The 21,672-nt window shown below is 54.4% G+C and overlaps 5 protein-coding genes across 5 annotated transcripts; 2 read left to right on the forward strand and 3 right to left on the reverse strand.

The window, feature by feature from the left end:
• Positions 1–346: 346 nt before the first annotated feature.
• On the forward strand, positions 347–1,160 carry BO87DRAFT_418981 (uncharacterized protein). The gene is made up of 2 exons (XM_025626911.1): positions 347–493; positions 566–1,160. The coding sequence occupies exons 1-2, from the start codon at positions 440–442 to the stop codon at positions 1,052–1,054; spliced, it is 543 nt and encodes a 180-aa protein (XP_025475925.1). The 5' UTR covers positions 347–439; the 3' UTR covers positions 1,055–1,160.
• A 794-nt stretch (positions 1,161–1,954) lies between these two features.
• BO87DRAFT_445177 (hybrid NRPS/PKS enzyme) lies at positions 1,955–14,110 on the reverse strand (the record flags this gene model as incomplete). Its single annotated transcript, XM_025628156.1, has 3 exons — positions 1,955–5,098; positions 5,183–13,411; positions 13,480–14,110. 3 exons carry the CDS (start codon positions 14,108–14,110, stop codon positions 2,172–2,174), a joined length of 11,787 nt encoding a protein of 3,928 aa, XP_025475926.1. The 3' UTR covers positions 1,955–2,171.
• Positions 14,111–16,333: 2,223 nt separating this feature from the next.
• Positions 16,334–17,416, forward strand: BO87DRAFT_367178 (zinc-binding alcohol dehydrogenase family protein; the record flags this gene model as incomplete). The annotated part of the gene is made up of 1 exon (XM_025621874.1): positions 16,334–17,416. The coding sequence occupies one exon, from the start codon at positions 16,334–16,336 to the stop codon at positions 17,414–17,416; it is 1,083 nt and encodes a 360-aa protein (XP_025475927.1).
• A 1,303-nt stretch (positions 17,417–18,719) lies between these two features.
• On the reverse strand, positions 18,720–19,907 carry BO87DRAFT_379887 (uncharacterized protein). The gene is made up of 3 exons (XM_025624177.1): positions 19,295–19,907; positions 19,089–19,223; positions 18,720–19,025 (listed from the first exon to the last, which is right to left on the reverse strand). Exons 1-3 carry the CDS (start codon positions 19,431–19,433, stop codon positions 19,000–19,002), a joined length of 300 nt encoding a protein of 99 aa, XP_025475928.1. The 5' UTR covers positions 19,434–19,907; the 3' UTR covers positions 18,720–18,999.
• A 124-nt stretch (positions 19,908–20,031) lies between these two features.
• Positions 20,032–20,782, reverse strand: BO87DRAFT_342885 (cell wall mannoprotein 1 family protein; the record flags this gene model as incomplete). Its single annotated transcript, XM_025620754.1, has 2 exons — positions 20,032–20,325; positions 20,405–20,782. 2 exons carry the CDS (start codon positions 20,780–20,782, stop codon positions 20,080–20,082), a joined length of 624 nt encoding a protein of 207 aa, XP_025475929.1. The 3' UTR covers positions 20,032–20,079.
• Between the last annotated feature and the right edge of the window lie 890 nt (positions 20,783–21,672).

Here is a 21,672-nt window from a genome sequence, read left to right on the forward strand (position 1 = left end):
GCAACTCTTGGCGCTGCGGCTTTGACTCTTGTCACCAACACAAGCATTTCACATTCCCGCATACTCGCAGCCGTGCCGCCCTACCCATCCACTTTTGATCCCTGTCGACCGCGACGAACATGTGGCCCCCAAATGGCCGGCTTTCTATGCCCGACGCGGCAAACTGGTAATTCACTACGCCGGTGCTGTTTGGTATGCTACTCCGTCTGCGGCTGAATATGACACTCTAAGTGGGCTGTGTCGTATCAGGCACCGACCGAACAAGGCGTGTCATCTATATTCATCGAAGTATATATGGGCGACGTGTTGGAAGCTTCAGAAACTCATCAATCAATCAATCAACAAACCAACTCACACTCACCATCCTACAAAACCTCAATTCTACCTTCACTACACTTCCCTAATCCTATACCCTCAAAACCACTCACACATCAACACAATGGCCGCTCCCGCTTCCAAGACCATCCACGACCTTAACGGTTCCTGGACTGCTGTAAGAGACACCAACCAATTCCCCTCCCATATATGCCACAAAGTCCTGTCCATATACTAAACATACCTACAGAACAACACCCTCTCCGAGTCCTCGGCCGATATCCTCAAGGTCCAGGGCGTGAACTGGCTGACCCGCAAGGTCATTGCCATGGCCCACGTCACTCTGAACATCAGCCAGAGCACGGACGAGACCGGCAACATCCACCTCGACATCGAGAACAAGCCCAGCGGCGGCCTCCCCGCCACCCAGGAGAAGCGTGTCCTGAACTGGGAGCCCGTGGAGCTCACCCACGGCCTCTTCGGCAACATCCGCGGTCGCTCCCGCATCTGCAAGCTCGCCGACCTCGACGACGACTACCTCCGCCAGGGTTGGGAGGACGGAACCGAGGAGGTCATGCACTTCAAGACTGAGCACCTCGACTCCAAGGGCGTCATTACCCAGCAGGTCGTTGGCTTCATTGTCATCGGCGGCACTCGCTACCACGCTCGGCGGGTCCTCGTCACCAAGGATGATGGTGAGAGGCTCGAGGCTAAGCTTGTCTATGACTACCAGGGTTAGATTTAGATAACCCGGGGTGTATATGTATTTGATGATTGTTTGACTGTGGGGGTGGGCTACATCAAAGGGGGCACAGTATGCCAGCCTTGAGGCGATGTATATAAATCTGTTCTTTGTTCTTTTTTATTTTTTCATATGTACTTGACGATACCGTTGTTACTTTGAAGCTAGGAAGAAATCTTTTGCCTGAATGAAGTCTCTTGCCAAATCCATATTGAATTGCATTGTTTCTGCGTAATATTTGTCTGTTAAAAGTAGCGTGTATGTTTCAGTGATCACAGGTTGCTACACAAAGGACAGCTCAGACTACGACACCAGTCAAACGTTTGTACATGCCCTGCAAGATAAATGAATATATCTTGGCACAAGTTGACACATTTCTGATCACCAGAAACTTCATACGAATCCTGTACAATGCAAACATCGCGAACTGTAGTAGCCAATAAATCGTAACTTGACTTTGCCTGGAGAAAGACGAGATAGATTTGCATCCACTCTTCTCTAAACCCTTTGTTATTCAATCATGATAGTTATCATTATCTGGAATCATTCTAGGATCTACCCTATATATTGAAGTTTTATATCTTACTGTATTACTTGAGCAATCAAGTGTTATTCTTGCGAAAAACGCAGAATTGAGATGATAAACTATGCTCAGTGTGGCTGAGACGTTGTAATGAAACTGGGAGATACTTTCTTGGAAGAAATGCTCAAGTCTTTATCGTTACGTAACCAAAGATTTGGAAAAATGTGAAAATATGAATTATATGATTCGATATCTCTAGCCTCTTTAAGAATATTATACACATTGTACTTCAAAGCATCGTAGAACCTGAGAGAAAAGGAAAAACATACAAGATATTACACTCTAAGGAACTAAGGCAGCACTACAAAGGGGAGAGAAAATATTGTACCAAGTCTTTATTAACGAGAAAGTAAAAGCCAATATAAACACGACAATTTTAGACAGAGAGAGACAGAGAGAGTGATGAATGAGGATACAAAGCGAGGAAATAGGGAGAGTGATGAGTCAAGCTATACAAAGAGAGGAAAACACAGAGAGTGATGAGTAAAGGTATATACAAGAACATACAAGTCAGATAGAATGGTCAACACTCTACCGCGACAGCGTAGCGAGGCCCTTGCCCTCGGCATCTTGCAGGACCATGTTCATGGTGCTGAATTGGTAGCGGAAGCCGGCAATCTTAGCCTTGCCGACCCAGACGTGGGCCGGGATCTTGGGCCGGCCGCTCTGGGCGTACTCGGGCAGCGAGTCTAGCCTCTCGACAACCTTTGCAATGTCCATGCGGACGGAGCTCAGATGCGAGTACTGCTTGACGTTGTCGCTGGAGATCTGGTTGTCGGTCGAGGTCAGGGCAGTGAAGGCATGGCCGACAATGTCGCGAGACAGACGGTCAGCGGGGATCAGGTCGTAGTGACCGCCCCAGGTGGTCGAGTCGGGCAGCTCGGTCATGTTGGCGGCGACGTCGACGAACTCCTGGAGGATCTGGTCGAGCTCCTCACCTTGGGCCTCACGACCCTCGGGAACGGGCAATTGGCGGTGGATGTGGACGGGCAGGCGCAGCTGGTCAGCGTACTTCTCGAGGAAGCGTTCGCTGGCCCACTTGGAGGCGACGTAGCCCTGGGAGCCGTCCGAAGCAGGCTCGATGGTGGCGGCCTCGCTACCAGAAAGGAAGTGGAAGGGTACAATGCGGCGGTGGTCACGCAGGGAAGCGGCAGACATGAGAGCGAGCTCCTTGGTGGACTGGACGTTGATGGCCTGGACTTGGTCGTAGGTGCTGAAGAAGGAACGGTTGGCACCACTGTGAATGATCATGTCGGCCTGCTGGGCGAGAGCGGCGAAGTCGGTTTCGGACAGACCGAGGCGAGGAGCACTCAGATCACCCTCGTGTACGGAGATCTTGGAAGAGGAGGCGACAACGGCGTTGAACTTCTGGCGGTGAGGCAGCTCGTCAGACAGGGGACGGTGAGCAATGCAGTGGACGCGGCCGATCTTGGGATCCTGGATAAGGCGTTCCAAGATGTGACGACCAATGAATCCAGAGGCACCGGTGAGGATGACAGTCAGCGGCTGAGCGTTCTTGCGGGTGGTGGAGGAGGTTTCAGCGGGAGAGATGTGGAGCATCTCATCGGTGAGGGCAGTCTCGAGGTCCCAGTTGATGCGAGAGTTGGCCAAAAACTCATCGAGGAGGGCGCCCAGAGCCGATAGCTTGCTGGACTCGATGACCTTGTGGAGAGGAACGACGACGCCAAAAGCCTCGCGGATGCGAGACTGGAGACGGACAGTAAGCAAGGAGTTACCTCCAAGCTGGAAGAAGTCGTGGTTCAAGTTAATGGCCGCACCATCCATAACGGACTGGGGCAGGATCTCCTGCCACAGCTCCCAGATCGCCTTCTCAGTGTCGGTGACCTCAGTAGAGATCTCAGCAGCATCGACCTGGGGGTGGATAGGAATTGTGGCAATGGCCAGTCTGTTGACCTTTCCGTGGGAGTTCAGGGGAATGCGGTCAAGCGGGATGAGCATGTTGGGCTTCATGTACAGGGGCAGGGGCACCTTGTTGAGTAGCTGAGCGAGGTAAGTCTTCTGCTGGTCGGTCGGGTAGCCGTCAGCAAACTCGACGAAGCCGACCAGGTAGGTCTCGTGACCCTCGCCGCGCACGTTGGCAACAACGCGAGACAGGACGCCATTGGAGGCGCGGACAATGGTGGCTTCGATGTCCTCGAGCTCGATACGGAAACCGCGAAGCTTGATCTGGGTGTCACCAGTGATGCGGCCAAGGACAACGAGGGTGCCGTCGTCCATGAGATAACCCTTGTCACCGGTGCGGTAGGCGCGGTTCCAGCCCTTAGCAACGTGAACAGAGGAGGCATTCTTGTCCTCGATGAACTTCTCGTTGGTCAGGTCGGTGCGCTTGTAGTAGCCAACGGCGGTACCGGCACCGCCAATGAGGATCTCGCCCTGGACGCCGGTGGGGACAACATCAAGCTGCTTGTCCACGATGTAGAAAGAGTAGTTGGGAAGAGCAGGACCGGCCGGGATGAGAGTAGACTCGGAAGGATAGTCAATGGGCTGACGAGTGCACCAGACGCTGTTCTCGGCAGGACCGTAGCAGTTCTGGATCTTGAGGTTGGGCAGGTTGAGCGTGGCAAAGGAGTCACGCAGGGTAGCGTTCCAGCCCTCCCCACCAACGTTGGCGCGGCGCCAGCTCGTGGCCTTCGACAGGGTGGGAGCGGCATAGTTGATCCAGTTGGAATACTCGGACGGGGTAGCCATGGTGTAGGTGATCTGGTTGTTGGCGATGAGCTCAGCCATGGCTTGGGGGTCGGAGCGCTGGGCCTGGGAAGCGACGTAGAGGTTGCCACCGTTCACGAGAGAGGTAAAGATTTGGTCAAGAGAGATGTCGAAACTGTAGGCACTCTGCTGAACGCAGTTGGGGCGGCCGAGGTTCCAGATCTGACCGTCACCCTCGAAGAGGTTGAGCAAGCTCTGGTGGCGGACCTCGATACCCTTAGGGATACCGGTGGAACCACTGCTAGAGACGATGATGGCAGACAAAACGCCCTTGGACAAGTTTGGACGGCGAGCGGGAGAGCCGTTGGCCTTGCGGACTTGGTCAACGTTGATAGTGCTGGCGCCAGCAGGGAGAGCGAGCCGGGCGACATCAAAGACACTGGAGCTGTCGCACAGCACGGAGCAGGGCTCGACAACACTGCAAGTGGCCGCCAGACGGGGCAGGCCATTGCGGGGGTCAAGAGGCACGTAGACGGCACCGCTGCGCCAGATGGCGAGCAAGGAGCAGATCCACATGGCCGAGGGCTGTTGGAACACACCGACCTTGTCACCGGGCTGAATGTTAGTCTGGACGAGCTCCTCGGAGATCTGGTCGATGATGCGGTCCATAGCTTTGTAGGTCATGGAGTCGCCGAGGCCGTCGCGCAGGGCAATATCGTTGGGGAACTGGGCAGAGACTTGGTCGACCTTGAGAGACAGGGTCTCGGGCCACTCGCTGTCAAACTGGGGGCCTACATAGAGAGATAGACAAAACAGTCAATCGGGGCTCGGTAGCAGTAGTAGTAGGAATAGGGGTTGTTTCATATGATACTCACCACGTCCAGCCTCAATGGCAGCCGTGACATGCTCGTCCCGGTAGAGGGGAGCGGAGGCGATGGGGCCGGCGGGACCATTGGCACAGTGATGCAGCAGATGCATGTAGCTGTCCATCATGGCCTGAGTGTGGCGGCCATTGTACAGCGACTTCTGCGTCTGCCACTTGATGGTGATGTCGGAGGCGGCGTCGTCAGTGACGTCCAGAACGACGTCGTAGGCGGTGGCACCGAAGTTGCTCTCACCCTCGGTCTGGGACTCGAGCATGGGGGGAGTCTTCAGAGAGAGCTGACGGTAGTCGAGGAAAGCCTGGAACATAGGGCTGTGAGAGGAGGAGCGAGGCACCTCGAGCTCCTGCAACAGCAGGTCAAAGGGGAGGGCGGAGTGGTTGAGAGCAGAGTATGAGGTCTGCTTGGCGGTGTTGAGGAGGGCGGAGAAGGTCTCCTTGCCTGTGAGGCCGCCGAAGCGGAGAGGGATCAGGTTCAGCAGGAAACCTACGGTAGCCAGGGTCTTAATATCCTTGCGGTTGGCGTCAGCGATACCAATGCACAGGTCGTCAATCTCGAGCCAGCGGGTGAGGAAGAGTCGGAAAGTGGCGAGGAAGAAGTGGAACGTGGTGCAGCGGTTTTGGCGGCAGAGGGTGCGGATCTTCTGCGCAATCGCCGAGTCGAGCACCATCTCAACCTCCTCGTGCTCGTACTTGGTCTGTGGGAGACGAGCACCAACGCCAGGGAAGGGGAAGAGAGGCAGAGGGTCGGGCAGCGTAGTGTAGATCTTCTTCCAGAAGACAATGTCGTCCTGCAGGCGACCACTCTCAATGTCCTTGCGCTGCTGGATGGCCAGGTCGGTGAACTGCGAGGCAATCTGGGGCACGGGCTTGCCCTGGTAGAACATGTCCATGTCGCGGATCATGAGATTGAAGGAGAAGCCATCAATGGCAATGTGGTGGACGGCGAAGATGAGGTGGTGCTCGCGGGGACCGACAGTCAGCAGCTGCATGCGGATGACCTCACCGTTCTCGATGTCGAAGTTGTACTTAGAAACCTCCTTGTGTGCCTTCTCAGCCTCACTCACGTCGGCAATTTTGCTAATCTCGAGCCGGAGCTTGGAGTCGGGCATGACACCCATCATGGGCTCGCCATCCTCGTCGACGTAGTAGGCGGTACGCAGGGCCTCATGACGGGCACCTACCTTGCGGACGGCCTCTTGGACACGGGCCACGTCAACCTGACCGGTTAGGCGCGTGCGGACAATGATGTTGAAGCAGCTGGCATCCTCTAGGTATTGGCGGAGGAACCAGAAGCGAGAGCAGCCGTGAGTCATCTTCTCGACGCGGACAAAGTCGGGGCGAACGACAGCTGGCGTAACAGGTGCAGCGGCAGCCTCGACCTTCTCCTCTGCGGTAGACTTGCCAGTGACAGAGCCCTCGCCAACGTCGGTGGTGGCAGGGGTGTCAAGCTCAGAAAATGAAGGCTCATCTTCAGAGGGGGCTGCCGTGTCAGGCTCAGTAGGTGTCTCGACCTCGAGCTTGGGCACCTCTTCGGCAGCGGCGGTGCCGCCCAGGTTGGGGGCAATGGACGGTGACAGGTTGGCAACAGTGTCCTCGACCAGGTCAGCAAGAGTGGCACCACCCAAAATCTTGATAATGGGAATGTCGTGATCAAACTCGCTGCTGAACCAAGAGCGCATATCGACAGCGACGAGAGAGTCAACACCCATCTCGACAATGGCGACATCGGACAGGACGCTCTCGGAGGGTAGCAGTCCAAGCTTCTTGTGAAGCATGGCCTGTAGGGCCGCCAGGATGATGTTGAAGGCGTCCTTGTCAGTGGCAGCCTCCTGCAGCTGGGCCTTTGTGGACAGGGCACCCTCAGCGCCCTTGTCACCACCCTCGCGAGCGCTCTTGTCAATAACGTAGTGGCTGAACTTAGGGTCCTCCCACCACTTGGGCGGGTTCTTGTCGGTCTTGGGGTTGACAAACTTGAGACCAGCAGAGACCTCGGGGTCGCGGCCGGAGTCGGGAGGACCGGCTATGACCGCCTCGGCAAAGAAGTACTTGTAGTCGAGCTCGGACATGATACCGTAGCCCATGATGTCGAGACGGTTGAGGATGTTGTGGTCAGTACGAGTAATGTAGCCGATACCGTTGATACCACCCAGGTTCATGACACTGGCGCACTGGCCGCGCTGGCGACGCTGGTGGGCCAAGCTGACCATGAAACCATTACCGGCAGCGTAGGAGGTCTGGCCAATGTTACCAGTGATGTACACCAGGGAGGAGAAGAGGATGAAGAAGTCGAGATCGACGTTGGCAAACAGTTCGTCCAGGTAGATGGTACCGTCGATCTTAGGACCCAGAGCCTCGTTCATGGTGGTCGCGTTAGACTCCATGAAGAGACCATCGCGCATGATGAGGGCGGCATTGGCCACACCCGCAATCGGGGGCTGGGTGGCACAGATCTCCTTGTACACTCCTTGCAGGCTCTCCCGACTAGTGACATTAAGCGGGTACGCTTTGACCGAGGCGCCAAAGTTGGTCTCGACCTTGTTGAGCCAGCGCTGGTCGATGTTGGGGCGACGGGAAGACAGGGCAAAGTGCCTGGCGCCGCGCTCCATCATGAACTCGCAGGTGGACAAGCCCAAGCTGCCAGTCATACCGACAAGGAAGTAAGTCCGGTCAGAGCGGAAGCGCACCTCGTCCATGGCGAGGGTCAAGCTGGCGGGGAAAGGAGTAGGATCAGTCCAGTCCAAGGTGGTCAGGGGCTCACCGAGAGACTGGTCGGCGGCAAGCTGCTGCACAAAGGTATTGGCAACCTGGCCAAAGGCAACCGACGAGGCCTCGGATACAGCCTTGTCATGGGCGTCCTTGAGTGCCTTGGCGAGTTGAGCCTCGGTCGAGTCCGAGTAGAGGACGGACTGCGAAGGGAGGTAGTCTGAGAGAGTGCGGTAGCGAGCGCGGAACGGCAGCTGGGCCTTCAGACGGTTGACAACTTCGCTACCCTCGCTGGCGGGAGAGAAGTTAACAAACAGGCTCGTGTTGGCCTGCACCAGCCTGCTCAGATCGCGGCCGGGGCTGTAAGCGTGGACGTGTTGCCAGTAACCAGTGGCCTCCTTATCGGCAGTAGTGAAGACGAGCTGGGCGCCAGTCTTGCGGGCTTTCTCTCTGAGAAGCTCAGCCAAGACAGTGGGAGCCTCATGGAAGACGAGTCTGTCGCTGGCAGTGGACTTCTCGAGGAGAGCGGAGGCAAGGAGCGTGGCAGCGACAGAAACGAGCAGGGTGCGGTGCTCCCTGGCGGCGACATTGACGGCCAGGAGCCGGGACTCAGGAACGGTGAGAAGAGACTGGTGCTGATCAGTCAGCGCGAGAACAGTCTCGCGAGTCTCCTTATTGGTACCGATGCTGAGGTAGAAGTAGCCGAGGTCGCCAACCTTGATGGCGGTGGACAGGGACTTCTCGACGTTGACGAAGACCTTGGCCTTCTCGGTACCAATGGGGGCCTGGGGGTTGAGGCGGAACTGCTGAAGCCTCTTATCGGCGGTGAGGGCAACCACTCGGTCAGCGGTGGAGACATCAGCCACGACACGACGGCGCAAGACGTTGTAGTGGTCATTGAGCTCGGCCTCGGAGTCGTAGCGGGTGATGTGGAGCTTGTCGTCGGAAAGCATCAACTCGCGCTCCGAGGTCCACAAAGGGCTGTACGCGGGGATCTTGTCCTTCCAACCGTCGGCAATGTGTAGACGGAGGAGCTGCTCGGCCAGAACGGTGGCGTGCTGGTCGATCTTGACCTTGCCCTCGATGTTGAACATTTGGCAGTGAAGGTGAGGAATCTCAATCAGCAAGCAGCGGACGACACCCTTCATGACGTTGGCGTAAGGGTTGTCACCGTTGGCACCATGAGTGGCCCAGACAACGTAACGCGAGCGGAAGAATAGAGTCTGCAGGGCCTTGTACTTCTGGTCGGTCAGGTCCTGGAAGAAGGGCTCGTCGAGCTCAGTGAGCGAAAGCACCAGAGGCCTAGACGCCAGCATGGACGACTTGAACTCGCGCATGCTCTGGATCGACGTGATGTTGCCACAGAACTGGGCGAGGGTGTTCTTGATCTTTGCGATGAGGCGAGAGGTCTGGAAGCGGCGACCACCGATGAGGAGAATCTGGTCAATGGTGGTCTTGTTACCGGCACTCAGAGGAGCTCGGATGGCATTGATTTGACCGTCGACGGCCTGAGACACGAAAACGCTGAAGGGGCTGACAGAGTCCGGAGTGACAGAGTCAATGCCGGAGAAGCCAGCTTCCTGAAGCAGAGCATCGTATTCAGACAGCTCTGGAACCTCAGTCTGCGACGTCAAACTAGCCACGGTCAGACCGACGTGGGCAGCACTGACATTGGTGATCTGCTGGACGAAGAGGAAACCACCAGGCCTGGTAAGCCAGCGCAGCTTCTGCATGGCCTGGGCACGGTCCTGCACATTATGGAGGCCGGTAGGGGCAATGATGAGATCAAAGCTCGCGGCAGAGAAGCCCTGCTCCTCGAGGTCCTGGTCCAAGTCGACGGTCTGGGTGAAGAGGTCATCACCGTGTTCCTCCTTAAGGGCCGCGAAGTGCTCGTCAGTCGAGTCAGTGACGGTGTAGGCGGAGCACAGGGCACCGAGAGTCTCTAGGAGAGGCTTGGTAGCAGCACCTTTGGCGGCGCCGAGCTCCATGATGCGCATGTGGGGGTAGCGGCGGGAGATCTGGTGAACCAGCGAGATCAGAGCGCTCCGAGCCTCAGCAGCACCAAATGCCGAGGCGTAGAACTTACTCAGCAAGCCGGACTGACCAGAGCCAAGGGCCTTAAGGACAGCAAGGTTGGCAGCGAAAGCCTCGTCCACAGTGACGCTAGAGCTGTCAATCTGCTCAGTGGCGCTGTCGGTGCCAACAACCTTGAGGACACCCTGAGCCCAGGTGCGCAGATGAGCATGCGCGGAGTTACCAGAGTCAACAATCTTCCGGAGCTCCTGGAGCGCAAGACGGTCAAGAAGCTGGTGCTCCTGCTCCTGCTCGGTGGTGATTGAGACAGGCTTAGCCACGGCCTCGGCGTCCGGTGTGCTGAGCCAGCGGCTGGTGTGGCCAAACATGTGGCGGTCGTCCTTAGCCGTAGGGGGAGACACGGGGCTGACCTCCAATCCCTCTACCTGGCACAGCGAGTGGTCGCTGTGAACAGGGAAGATGTCAACGCTGCCGGAGAAGGTACCGTCATCAGCGCGGTTGGAGGTAGCCGAGAAGCGAACCTTCTCGTCAAGACCGCCGTTCATCGGACAGATGACAGGGTTGATGACGACGCGGCGGATAGTGGTGGGGATGTGCAGAGCCCACAGCGCACCATCTCCGGGGTAGCTGATTGCGGCAAAGATGGCCTGGAAGGCAACGTCAAGAGTGGACGGGTGAAGCAGGAACTCTTCCATAGAGCCGCTCTGGCTGGCAGTAGAGGTAATGATCTCACCCTGAGCCAAGTCGCAGCATCGGCTCAAGGAGGTGATACCCCTGAAGAGATCAGCGTAGTTGTAACCGATGGAGGCGAGGTAGGCGTAGAACTCGTCACAGTCAACATCCAGCATGCCGAGGCCAGCCTCCTTAGGGTACTCGACCAGGGCCGTGGAAGAAGGAGTGCCGAGGCTCATGACGAGCTTACCGCTGGCGATGGAGGTGAAGACATCGGAACCCTTCTGGAGGCAGGCATCGCAAGCGAAGTTGGCAGTGATAGTAGAGGACTCTGAACCCGTTTGGACAGAAGTGACATTAGACAGGGTAAAGAGGGTCTCGATACCCTTGTCCTCGTTGACAGCCAGGGCGCGGTGGATCTGGGAGTCCTGCAGCTCAATGGCGTGGATGGCCTGATCACGACCGACGATGCGAGCAGCCTCGACAGCCATCACGAGGAAACCAGCAGCAGGGAACAAAGTTTGACCCTGAATGCTGTGGCCGGAGAGCCAGGGGATTTCCTTGGAGCTGATGTAGTTACGCCAGCGGTACTCGCGCTCGTTGATGGTGTCGGTGCGTGTACCAAGCAGGACGTGAGCGGGGTCCTGACGCAGGCGGTTGACACGCGACTTGCGAGCCTCGTACCAGAACAGACGGTCGTGGTTCCAAGGGTAGCTGGGCAGCTCGTGGAGAATGGTAGGAATGCTCGAGGAGAAGGCCTGCGAGTAACCCTTCCAGTCGGCGGAGCTGCGGCCAAACTGGGCCCAGAGGTAACCGAGGGTAGAGGCCACAGCATTGACGTCGTTCTGACCACGAGCCAGGGTTCCGGTGTAAGGCAGCGCAGCCTTGACCACGTCCTCAATAACGTTGGAGGCAGGACCCTTGAGGGCGGGGTGGGGACCAACTTCGATGACCTGGGTGGGCTGAGGTACGGCCTTGTTGAGGGCAGACTTGAGGGCCGTGGCAAACAGGACGATGTTAACCATGTTGTCGATCCAGTAAGTGTGCTTGAGCTCCTCGCAAGGCTCCATGAGCTTGCCGTCGTACACAGACGAGTACCACTTGGTCTCACCAGAGGGCTTGAGGATCTGGACGTTGCAGTTGTTAAGGGCCTCATAGTATTTGGCGGAGCAGGGGATCATGTGGTGCGAGTGGTACGCGGTGTCAACCTTGAGCTGACGATTGAAAACACGCTCGTCGTCCAAGACCTCCTTGACCTCCTCAATGGCGTCCAGGTCACCGGAGAGGGTAACGCTGGCGTCGGAGTTGTATGCGGCGACGGAAACGCGACCCTCAAAGGCGGGGAGCTCGACAAGCTCGAGAGCATCCTCAAGAGTGGTACCAGCAGCCAACATACCACCCTTCTGGCCCTCACGACCCTTTGCCATGAAGGCGTAGCGACCACGATAGAACGCAATGCGGATGGCATCAGTGGCGTTAAAGAATCCGGCAGCGTACGCAGCACCAATTTCACCACTGGAGTGGCCGACGACAACATCGAAAGTGATGCCGGCCAGCTTGAGCACCTCTACCAGGACTATTTGAACGGCAGTACACAGCGGCTGTGACAGCTCGCCCTCAGCAATGCGAGACTGGGCCGGATCAGCCATCAGCTGTTCCATGAGAGACCAAGACGGGCGGTCAGAGGCAGGGAGCTCGGCGAGGGACTGCTCAAGCTTGCCAATGATGTCCTGGGCCAACTTGGAGGCACGGATCAGCTCACGACCCATAGTCGCCCACTGAGCGCCCTGACCGGTGAAGACACCGAGCAGGTGCTTCTTGGCAGAAGTACCGCGGACAATGCTGGCCGAGTTGCCAGACTGCTGCTCCTCAACAGCCTTCTGTAGCTTGGGCAAGATTTCATCGACAGACTGGCCCGCAATGTGGCTGCGGTACGCAAAGGTGGAACGGCGGTCGTGCAGGGTGAAGGCCAAACTGGTGAGGTCGGCATCGGGGTTCTCAGTCAGGTACTCTAGATACTTGGCCATGAGGTTGGTGAGAGACGTCTCCGTGGTGGCGGAAAAGGTAAGGGGCAAGGCGACAGCAGCCTTGGCCGCAGCCTCAGCCTGCACGGGAGAGGCCTCGGGCTCGTACGCCTCAATAATGGCGTGAGCGTTGGTACCACCGAAACCGAAAGAGTTTATGGAGGCACGACGAACGGCACCGGCAGGCAGCGCAGGCCAGTCCTGCGCAGTCTTGGCGATTTGCAGCTTGCCGTAGTACGGGATAATCTCCGGGTTGAGCGTCTTGAGGTGCAAGTTGGGCGGGATGGTCTTGTTCTGGATGGCAAGGGAGGCCTTCATGACACCGGCGATACCGGCGGTACCCTCGGTGTGACCGATGATGGTTTTGATGGAGCCAACCCACAGACTCTCGTCAGTGGTCTGACCCTCGGGAAAGAAGGCGTAGTAGATGGCCTTGGACTCAACGCCGTCACCAGCCTTGGTACCAGTGCCGTGAGCCTCAAAGTACTGAGGGCGGTCCTCGGGCTTGCTCAGGTCCAAGCCGGCACGACGGTAGGTGTCGTGAATCAGCTTGGTCTGAGCCTCCTGGCTCGGCATGGTGATACCGGGAGTGTGACCATCCTGGTTGCAGCCCGTCTCGCGGATGACGCACTCAATGTGGTCACCGTCGCGGATCGCGTCGGACAGACGTTTCATGATGACAGCGGCGATACCCTCTCCACGGGCGTAACCGTTGGCGTTGGCGTCCCACATCTGGGACTTGCCCGTGGGGGAAAGCATGTTAAGGTTCGACTCGGCGATGAACATGTCTTTTGGTGAGGATTAGCGAACTTTCGAAAGCATTTCTGATGGGAGGGGATCTATGGGAGGTACATACTCGGGCTGAAAATCAAGTTGGCACCGGCGGCCACGGCGATGTTAGAGTTGCCGCTGCGCAGAACCTGAACAGACTGGTGAATAGCAACCAGGGACGACGAGCAGGCCGTGTCAATGGTCATGGACGGACCCCGCCAGTCGAAGGTGAAAGAGACACGGTTGGACAGAATGCTACGGGCCGTGCCGGTGGCGGCATAGGTAGGGACCGCCTCCTGGTCGACGTAGCAAATGTTGCCGTAATCGTCACACATGACACCGACGTAGACAGCCGTGTCTGAGCCGCGCATGTCCTCGAGCACCAGGCCAGAGGATTCAACGGCTTCATACACAGTCTCGAGGACGGTGCGCTGCTGGGGGTCGATGGAGTCGGCCTCACCAGGGGGAATGTTGAAGAACTGGGCATCGAAGTAGCGGGGGTCTTCGGAAAGGAGGTACGCGTCGCGGACGTTGCTAGCACCGTGGTAGTGACCATTCTGGTGATAGAAGCTTGAGGCCGCAAAACGGTCGATAGGCCGGGCGACCTCACGGGGCTCCTTGAGCAGCTCCCATAGCTTGGAAGGAGATGTGGCATCCCCAGGGAAGCGACAGGCGCTGCCAACAATGGCAATGGGCTCGTTCTTGGAAGCAGACATTTTCACGGGGGTGATGGGACAATAATGGTACAGATGGGGTGTGTATTTTGCTTGACTTGCCTGGTAATTGAATTGAATAGAATCAAAGATATTGGAGTATAGCTAGACTCGGATTAAAAAGATTAAAAGAGACTTGGTAAGACTTGGTGTTCAAACAACTAAAAAGACCTGGTAAAGAATGGGTAGGACTTGGTAGATCTGGTGAGACTTGGTACAGGTATCAGACCAGATGATGTTGAATGAAAGGGAAAGGACTGAAGCCCGTGAGTAGTGACAATCAAGATCGACAATCGAGCTGAGATGCCATGTGGGAAGGGTTTTATCTTTAAACCTGACAGCTTCCGATCAGGTCCTTATCCAGCAAACCAAAGCCATCCTCTCGCCATGATGTGAAGAACTCTCGACATTCCGTCGGGATTCCTTTGATGGTGGAAGTGGTATCCCGATGAGGAAAGCACTGGCCCAGGAAGTATCATTGGACAGTATGTAGATGATACCTGTATCCACCGATCTGTTATTCCCGTATCCGTGCCTCCACATCCCCACAGATCGTTGCTGAGCCACGGATACTCGTATCAGTCGATAGTGCTAGTATATGGTGAACTTGCTTCCTTAACTCCGACCTCTTTCAGAGCTTCCCAATCCGGTTTAGTGATGTTGATAGACCCACAGTACCATGTGCAGCTGACACATGGTCTCGGATTGGCTTGTGGAGTCCCTGCGGTTCGGCGATGGAGGCAGAGGAATCCACGAGGCAATCCTGCGTTAGGCTTGTCAGCTTCTTCAGTCACACCCTGACCTAGCAGGACGCAGGGCACCGGGCCCACGCGAATTTGTCGTCTTGACTCAGCCCTCTCGCCTTAGTTGAGACATCTCGCCTTGGCCCTGACTTTTTGGCCCCATGGGACCGGCGAAAGTGGGGTCGGATAGTGAACACGAGGAAGAGCCAGCGAATAGGGTTTTCTGCAGAATACGACCTGCATAGATAAACGACCAGGAGGATTTTCGCTTGTTTTGCTTGGTGGCGGCGGTGGACAGGGCCCTATAGAACATTAATTAATATCGGAAGTTCTAGTCGCACGATATAAGGTGTAATTGGGGGCCAATTATGATCCCTCACAATCATACACCCGCCAGTCTTACGAAGACGCTACTACAGCGGCAGATGGGCGAGCGACGGCTGTGGTTGGGGTTTCAGATACAACTGCATGTATTCTCAAGTTTCAAGTTGGGGAGCCTTATGCCGTCGCATCGTCCTGTAGCAGCATAGTCCTGGAGGATGAGATGTAATGTAGTCTTGGCGAGCAATTCTGGCTGGCTGTATGTACGATTAAGCATCAAGGGTAGATCCGAACCGTGCCTCTGCCACGCCGCGAAATCGTTCACTGGCTGGCAGATGCTCGGCACACCACGCCAAGTGTCGACAGAAACGCCACAAGAACACCAGCAATTTTGGAGATTGTGAGGATACACATACATACGGACGTAACGAATTTACGGGATTGGTGAGGCCAAATCCTACGGGATTTTTTGGGGCCAAATCCTACGGGATGGAGGTGGTCGCAAGCGCTGATTATAAAAGTAGACGGCGGAAATTAAGCCTTCACGCTAGCGGTCAATCCATCACCCAACACCCCTTCGCCGCTCTTTAATGCTTGCCTCCCCGGATACCCGATATGGGTGATTTTCCCGCCCTAACATCTGGTTTCTTCTTTGAGACAACCGCTTCATCCTTTCCCTTGCCAATACGAGCAGCCATCTCTTTCCATGCCTTAATGGGAATGTGGACTTGTTTGCCCAGAGCAAAGTGCCCCGAATGCGACAGTCGAACGAGACGGTGATGGTAACCTCGCAACCCAATCCCCAGAAGAGAGAAGACGTTGCTCTCTCATTCCCATCTGAGCCACCCTCGAGGCAGACTTGTGCGAGATCGCGCCCGTGTATATAGATCTTGGTGTCGACAACCACCGCCTGAAAAAAAAAAAAAAAAATGTCGATATTGTTGTTATGAAGACATTAGGTACGAATTTAATACTGTCGCGGGTTTACGACGACTACAAAGCATTCCTATACTTCTTTTCTCTCTTTCTTCCCATATTCTTGTCATTTCCGATCATCCTTATATTTCTCTCCCGGGTGTATCAACAACAACAACAAAAGCGAACAGCAGCAACGTCACCACCACCATCACCAAGAAAGCCACCTGCCTCACCATCCTTCACAATGCACGCCCCCATCCCCAAGACGCAGACCGCCATCATCGCTGCTGATGAGGAGGGCACCCTTCGCATCTCGCACGATGTGCCCGTGATCGACCTGGAGCCGGATTCCGTGCTTGTCAAGACGGCCGCGCTGGCCCTCAACCCCGTCGATTCCAAGATGGCCAAGGGCTTCGCTGTGCCAGACGCCATTCTCGGCTTCGATTTTGCCGGTGTCGTCGTGGCCATTGGCACCGGTGTTACCAGGAAAGATCTCAAGGTGGGAGACCGGGTACTGGGCACAGCAGACAGCATGGACCGTAAGAGGCCCAGCGGTGGCGGCTTCTGCCAGTACGCCTCGACCGTGGCCACCCAGGCTCTGCGTCTTCCAGATGACATGTCCTTCACCGATGCCGCTTGCATAGGCACGTCTCTGTCGTCCGCAGGCATTGCCCTGTTTCGCTCCATGAAACTGCCCGGGACATTGACCGCGCCCAACACGGCCGCCAATCCGCCCTACGTGCTCGTCAACGGTGGTAGCACCTCGACAGGTACCATGGCCCTGCAGCTACTCAAGCTGGCGGGCTTCCGGCCCATCGCGACCTGCTCGCCGTCGCACGAGGAGCTGGTCCTCTCCTACGGCGCCGAGAAGACTTTTGACTACCGGTCCGCCGACTGCGCCAAGGACATCAAGTCTTACACCAAGAACGCTCTGGCCTACGCTATTGACTGCATCACCGTCACTTCGTCCATGAAGCTGTGCTACGAGGCCATTGGCCGCGCGGGCGGTCGCTACACGGCGCTGGACCCCTACCCCGAGGCGCAGGCCACTCGCAGGGTTGTCAAGCCCGACTGGATCCTGGGTTCCACTGTCAAGGGTCGCGGCAGTACCTGGATGGCCCCCTACGGGCGGGACGCTGACCCCGATGCGCGTGTCTTTGCTGACGAGCTCTATGCCGGCGCCCAGAAGCACCTGCTCGAGGGCAATCTCAAGAACCACCCTGCTAAGGTCATGTCGGGCGGGTTTCCTGGCATTTTAGAAGGATTGGAGATGATTCGCAGAAAGGAGGTCAGCGGTTTCAAGCTTGTTTACGAGGTGGAGCAGTAGTGTCGAACTTCCGGGTATAAGGCGTTGCTCATCCTTCTTTTTCTCTTTTCTTTGCTTTTCTTTTCTTCCTTATTTCCAATTTTCAATTTTTTTTCCTCTTTTCTTTTCTTTTGTTTATTCCTCATTTGTTTTACGAGGCTATTCTGTCAAGGGCCTGGACCAAAAGCGGGCCGTTTTGGGTGCTGATCAGCGATGATCTTGAGGCTATGTGCTGCAGCAAATTTATGGGATGAGTTGGCCGTTGATCATGGGAGGCATCCCTGTTCGCTTGGACTTTTTCCCCTCTTTATCTGATTAATTAGCATTTCCTTTGGCTGTCTATTCTCTGTTCATGTTTAACTATTGTTATGGTATATAGAAGCGGCCAAGAAAGTCGTGTGAATTAAGTGCTTGTATTTATACATGTTTTAAACCTGTGTCTCAATTTTGACTAGAAAAGCTAGAGTACTAGAAGCTAGCTCAAATAATGTTTTCAGGGCTACAGCTCCTGAAGAAAGCGGTAGACTCCCTTGGATTGAATGAAATGTTGTCAAGCTATAATTGATGCGGCTAAATACTCTTTGAGAGCAGGGCGCAAACCTGGAGAGCTCCTTGGCGATGCGTAGAAAGTTGAACCCGTGCGATAAAGGTTGAACCCGACCGGGTGGGTTGGCCTTGGCAACGACAAAGTAGCTTAATCTTGATGGTCTACCTGAACCCCTGGCCTTGTCGCTTCTTTATCTGTAGTGTCCTAGAGTCGCGCATAAAGCATTGGCACGTTATGCTCCATTGGAGTTGCTAATATCCACCTAGCTGGAGTTAGGAACTGGAACAACACACTAGCCCAACAATATATATATTTGATGTAGGGAGGAGTAGTAAGACCCACCTTTGGATTGCACTCGATTGTCGTGACCCTGTCTTTACGATGCCTTGCAGCCAAGTCAAATGAGATATATGCTGGTATTATAAAGATATCTTAAAATCATCTCTTGAAGCCAGGAAGGTAGTATGACCTGTAGATACAGCGTACATACTATCCACTATTTTATGCACCTCATGTATATACTTATGTAAGCGATGTCCAGCATAAGCGATAGCGGGTCAATCAAGCGAACCAATAAGAGATCATGCCAGAAAACCCTATTATGCCTCGTACTCGTATTTGAATGTCTATATTGGCCGAGCAAAGCTACAAAGAGTACGCACCCGCGGAATCCGATGTTCGCAGCTACCCAGTTGTTTTGAGTCAGGCCACAACATACCATGAAACAACCACACAGACTGACAGCGAATAGATAAAGATACCATGACGCAGGATCGACAAGGGTTGCGCAAGAATATCAGGCTACATCAAAACATGGTCATCGGCATATCCTGATGGGCATTCATTCTTACGGCGTGCGAGTCAGCTCCACTTTCAGCCCTACGCAGCATCAAGCGTGACGTCACAACTCCTCGTTCCTCATGATCTTTTTAAATCCCCTGATCGTCCACCATTTGTTTGTTCTTCATCGTCCAGACTCTGAAATTTTGGTCACTCTCCTATCCTCGAGACAAGCTCAATTTCCATCTCCCCAAGAAACCTCTATCAACACACTTCACTAACCGCCATCATGCCCGGAAAAGTGTATGCACTCCCTTGTCACACACACTCTCTATGAGAATGATACTAATCAATACCTCACAACAGCGGCTGCTGCGAAATCATAATCGCCTTCTTCCTCCCCTTCGTGGGTGTCTTCATGCGCACCGGATGCAGCTGTGATCTCCTCATCAACATCTGTCTGTGTATCCTGGGTTGGGTACCAGGTGTCATCCACGCCTAGTATGTGTTGCTGCCCTTTCCTTTCCGCCTTACATCCAACCCGAAACAACAAAAGCTGACGCGTGTCATAGCTACATCCTGGCCAACAAATAAACACCTCAATTGACGCCGACATCTGTCTCCTGATGTGTTGTTGGTCGGCTCGGTGAAATTCGCAACCCGGGCTATCTCCATTACGGGCGCTCTCGGCGTATCGACGGGGCCATTCATGATTCGCGACTATTGATTAATATTTACTTTTTTTTGTTTGTGTATATGTAGATATCCCACGGCAACAATTATCATGACTGTTTGACTTTTTGTGTGAAATTTTTATCTGCCAGTGGTGGTTGTGGTTGGTCTATGCGTCGGCCGAGACTTTTCGCTACGTAGGCAGCAATTTTCCCGTATATTAAAAGGCGGTGACTGGGCGGTGAGCGGAGTTTGGTGTGTGTTGCTGTGGCTACGTCATACTTTGTGGCTGGGATCTGCGCATCATAGTTTGGGCGAGAACGAGATGGTTCATAGTATAGGACTATTTTTGGGATCGATAAAGTTTGAAGTGAGTTCTTGGGGATCATGTGAAAAGCATCATGAACTACACAGTAGGTTAGGATTTTCGGGCCAAGTTCAGTTGACCGATGACCAGGACCGAAATCGGCTGCACAGTCCAAGCTATACCAATTATGCACGCATACATGAGTCAGTTAGCTAAAAACTGTGACATATTTTTCCCATGTAGTCCAAAGTACCTGCTTCTAGCTAACACCTTTTTATGTATTAAGCTGGTGGGATCCAATGCCATAATTCAGATGCGAATAAGCCCTCCAGACGACCTACCTCTCCACGGGCAATTCCCACATACCAATTCCAGTCTCTACTCTTCCACATTCCAGATATCTCCCTCCACATCATCCGAATCACCGCTATTGATACCCTTATATTCATCAATCGTTTTCGAAAACCGCTTATCAATAAAATCCTCGAGAAACAAACAAAACGACCCATCAGGCTCCGTGAGTATCTTCTTCACCAGCTCCGCCAACTCCCGACTCTTCACCCGAAGAGCAACCAGCGTCTTTATCATCTCGTCTTTGTATTTCGCCGCGGTCAATTCCTCGCGCTGTTGATGGTCATTGTTAGCTGGAATTTTTACTATTCCAGCCAAAAGATATAATATAAAGAAGGAATGGTAATGATACCTTATCACGAATCGCATTAATCATACTCCCGTAGAACGGCTTCAACGGTATACACAGCGCAGCAATAACATGACTACTTGTAGGGTCAAAATGGCCGATAGATTTCCCAGTCGCTATTGCTTCATCGAGGCTTTGCAGTGCTTCCGATGAACGAGTTTTGACGTCGTCTAGACGCTCGGGGGTGAAGTAGCGGACGGATTTGTCTAGCTGGAGGACCTTTAACCCGTTGTTGAGGAGGGAGCCGATAAAGGTAATGGTGCCTTGGCCGCGGGGGTGGAGGTGGAGGTGTTCTGTGCTTGGAGATGGGTGGGAGAGGGTGGTGGAGGGGAGGGTTAGGAGAGTAGAGAGTAGAGCGAGGGTGAGAATTGGAAACCGCATTTTTTGATATTTCTTAGCTGAATGAGAGGGTACAATATAGTAGCTGCTATGATGGTACGGCTCTCATGGGGTCTATATAACCTGTCATGTCTGTGTCGGGCTCCCCGGAGATGTGGTTCATGATAGTTTGTGAAATGGAACACTGAGCATATTGGTGCGACACAAGTAACCACAAACCAACATACCCCATGCCGCACACATTGGGATACGTGCTACTACTATGTTGCTATTCAAATTCAGATCCTGAAAACCAAGTACAGGATCCGTCCAGAAATCTCTGTAGTATTTACCCCAGATTTACTGGGATTAGGCTCACGTTTACCCTAACTAGTCTGTACATAGACAAGAATCCCCATTTTCGAGTAACACACCACCGCCCGGGCTATCGCAACGGTCCGTTCGGACTTTTTGTGCAGGACAATGGGTAACACTAAGACGTGTCAATCAAAAGCATGGCCCTCGCTTCCTGGTCTGGTGTGGAAATTGGTACTATATACTTGCAATGCATAGGTTCATGAGAGCTCCCTCACAATCAATAATCATGACTGCTGCCTAAAGATGCCTCAGGCTACTGCATATAAGCAGTGCCAAGCTGACCTGGGGGATGGTCGGCGTTGTGGAGTCAGTCAGATCCTTCTTCGCAAGTGCAGGGGAGAAACCCCACGCATAATGGGGGCCGTCTGCCATGTGTTACTTGAAAGCTTGAGCATATCGTATGGTGGCAGGTATAAGCGAAGCCCCCAACGTGACCAGCCCGGGAGAGCGAATACCTTACCACCGCAGTGGACCCGGGTGTGAACATCCTCGATTATACAATGAAATTATTTGCTCGTAAATCTCCGACTTGCTCTCCAAATCACTCCAACTAGCAAGTTGTAAAACTTGTGAAA

The sequence above is a fragment of the Aspergillus neoniger genome (assembly GCF_003184625.1).
Source record: "Aspergillus neoniger CBS 115656 unplaced genomic scaffold BO87scaffold_37, whole genome shotgun sequence".
Lineage (NCBI taxonomy): Eukaryota > Fungi > Ascomycota > Eurotiomycetes > Eurotiales > Aspergillaceae > Aspergillus > Aspergillus neoniger.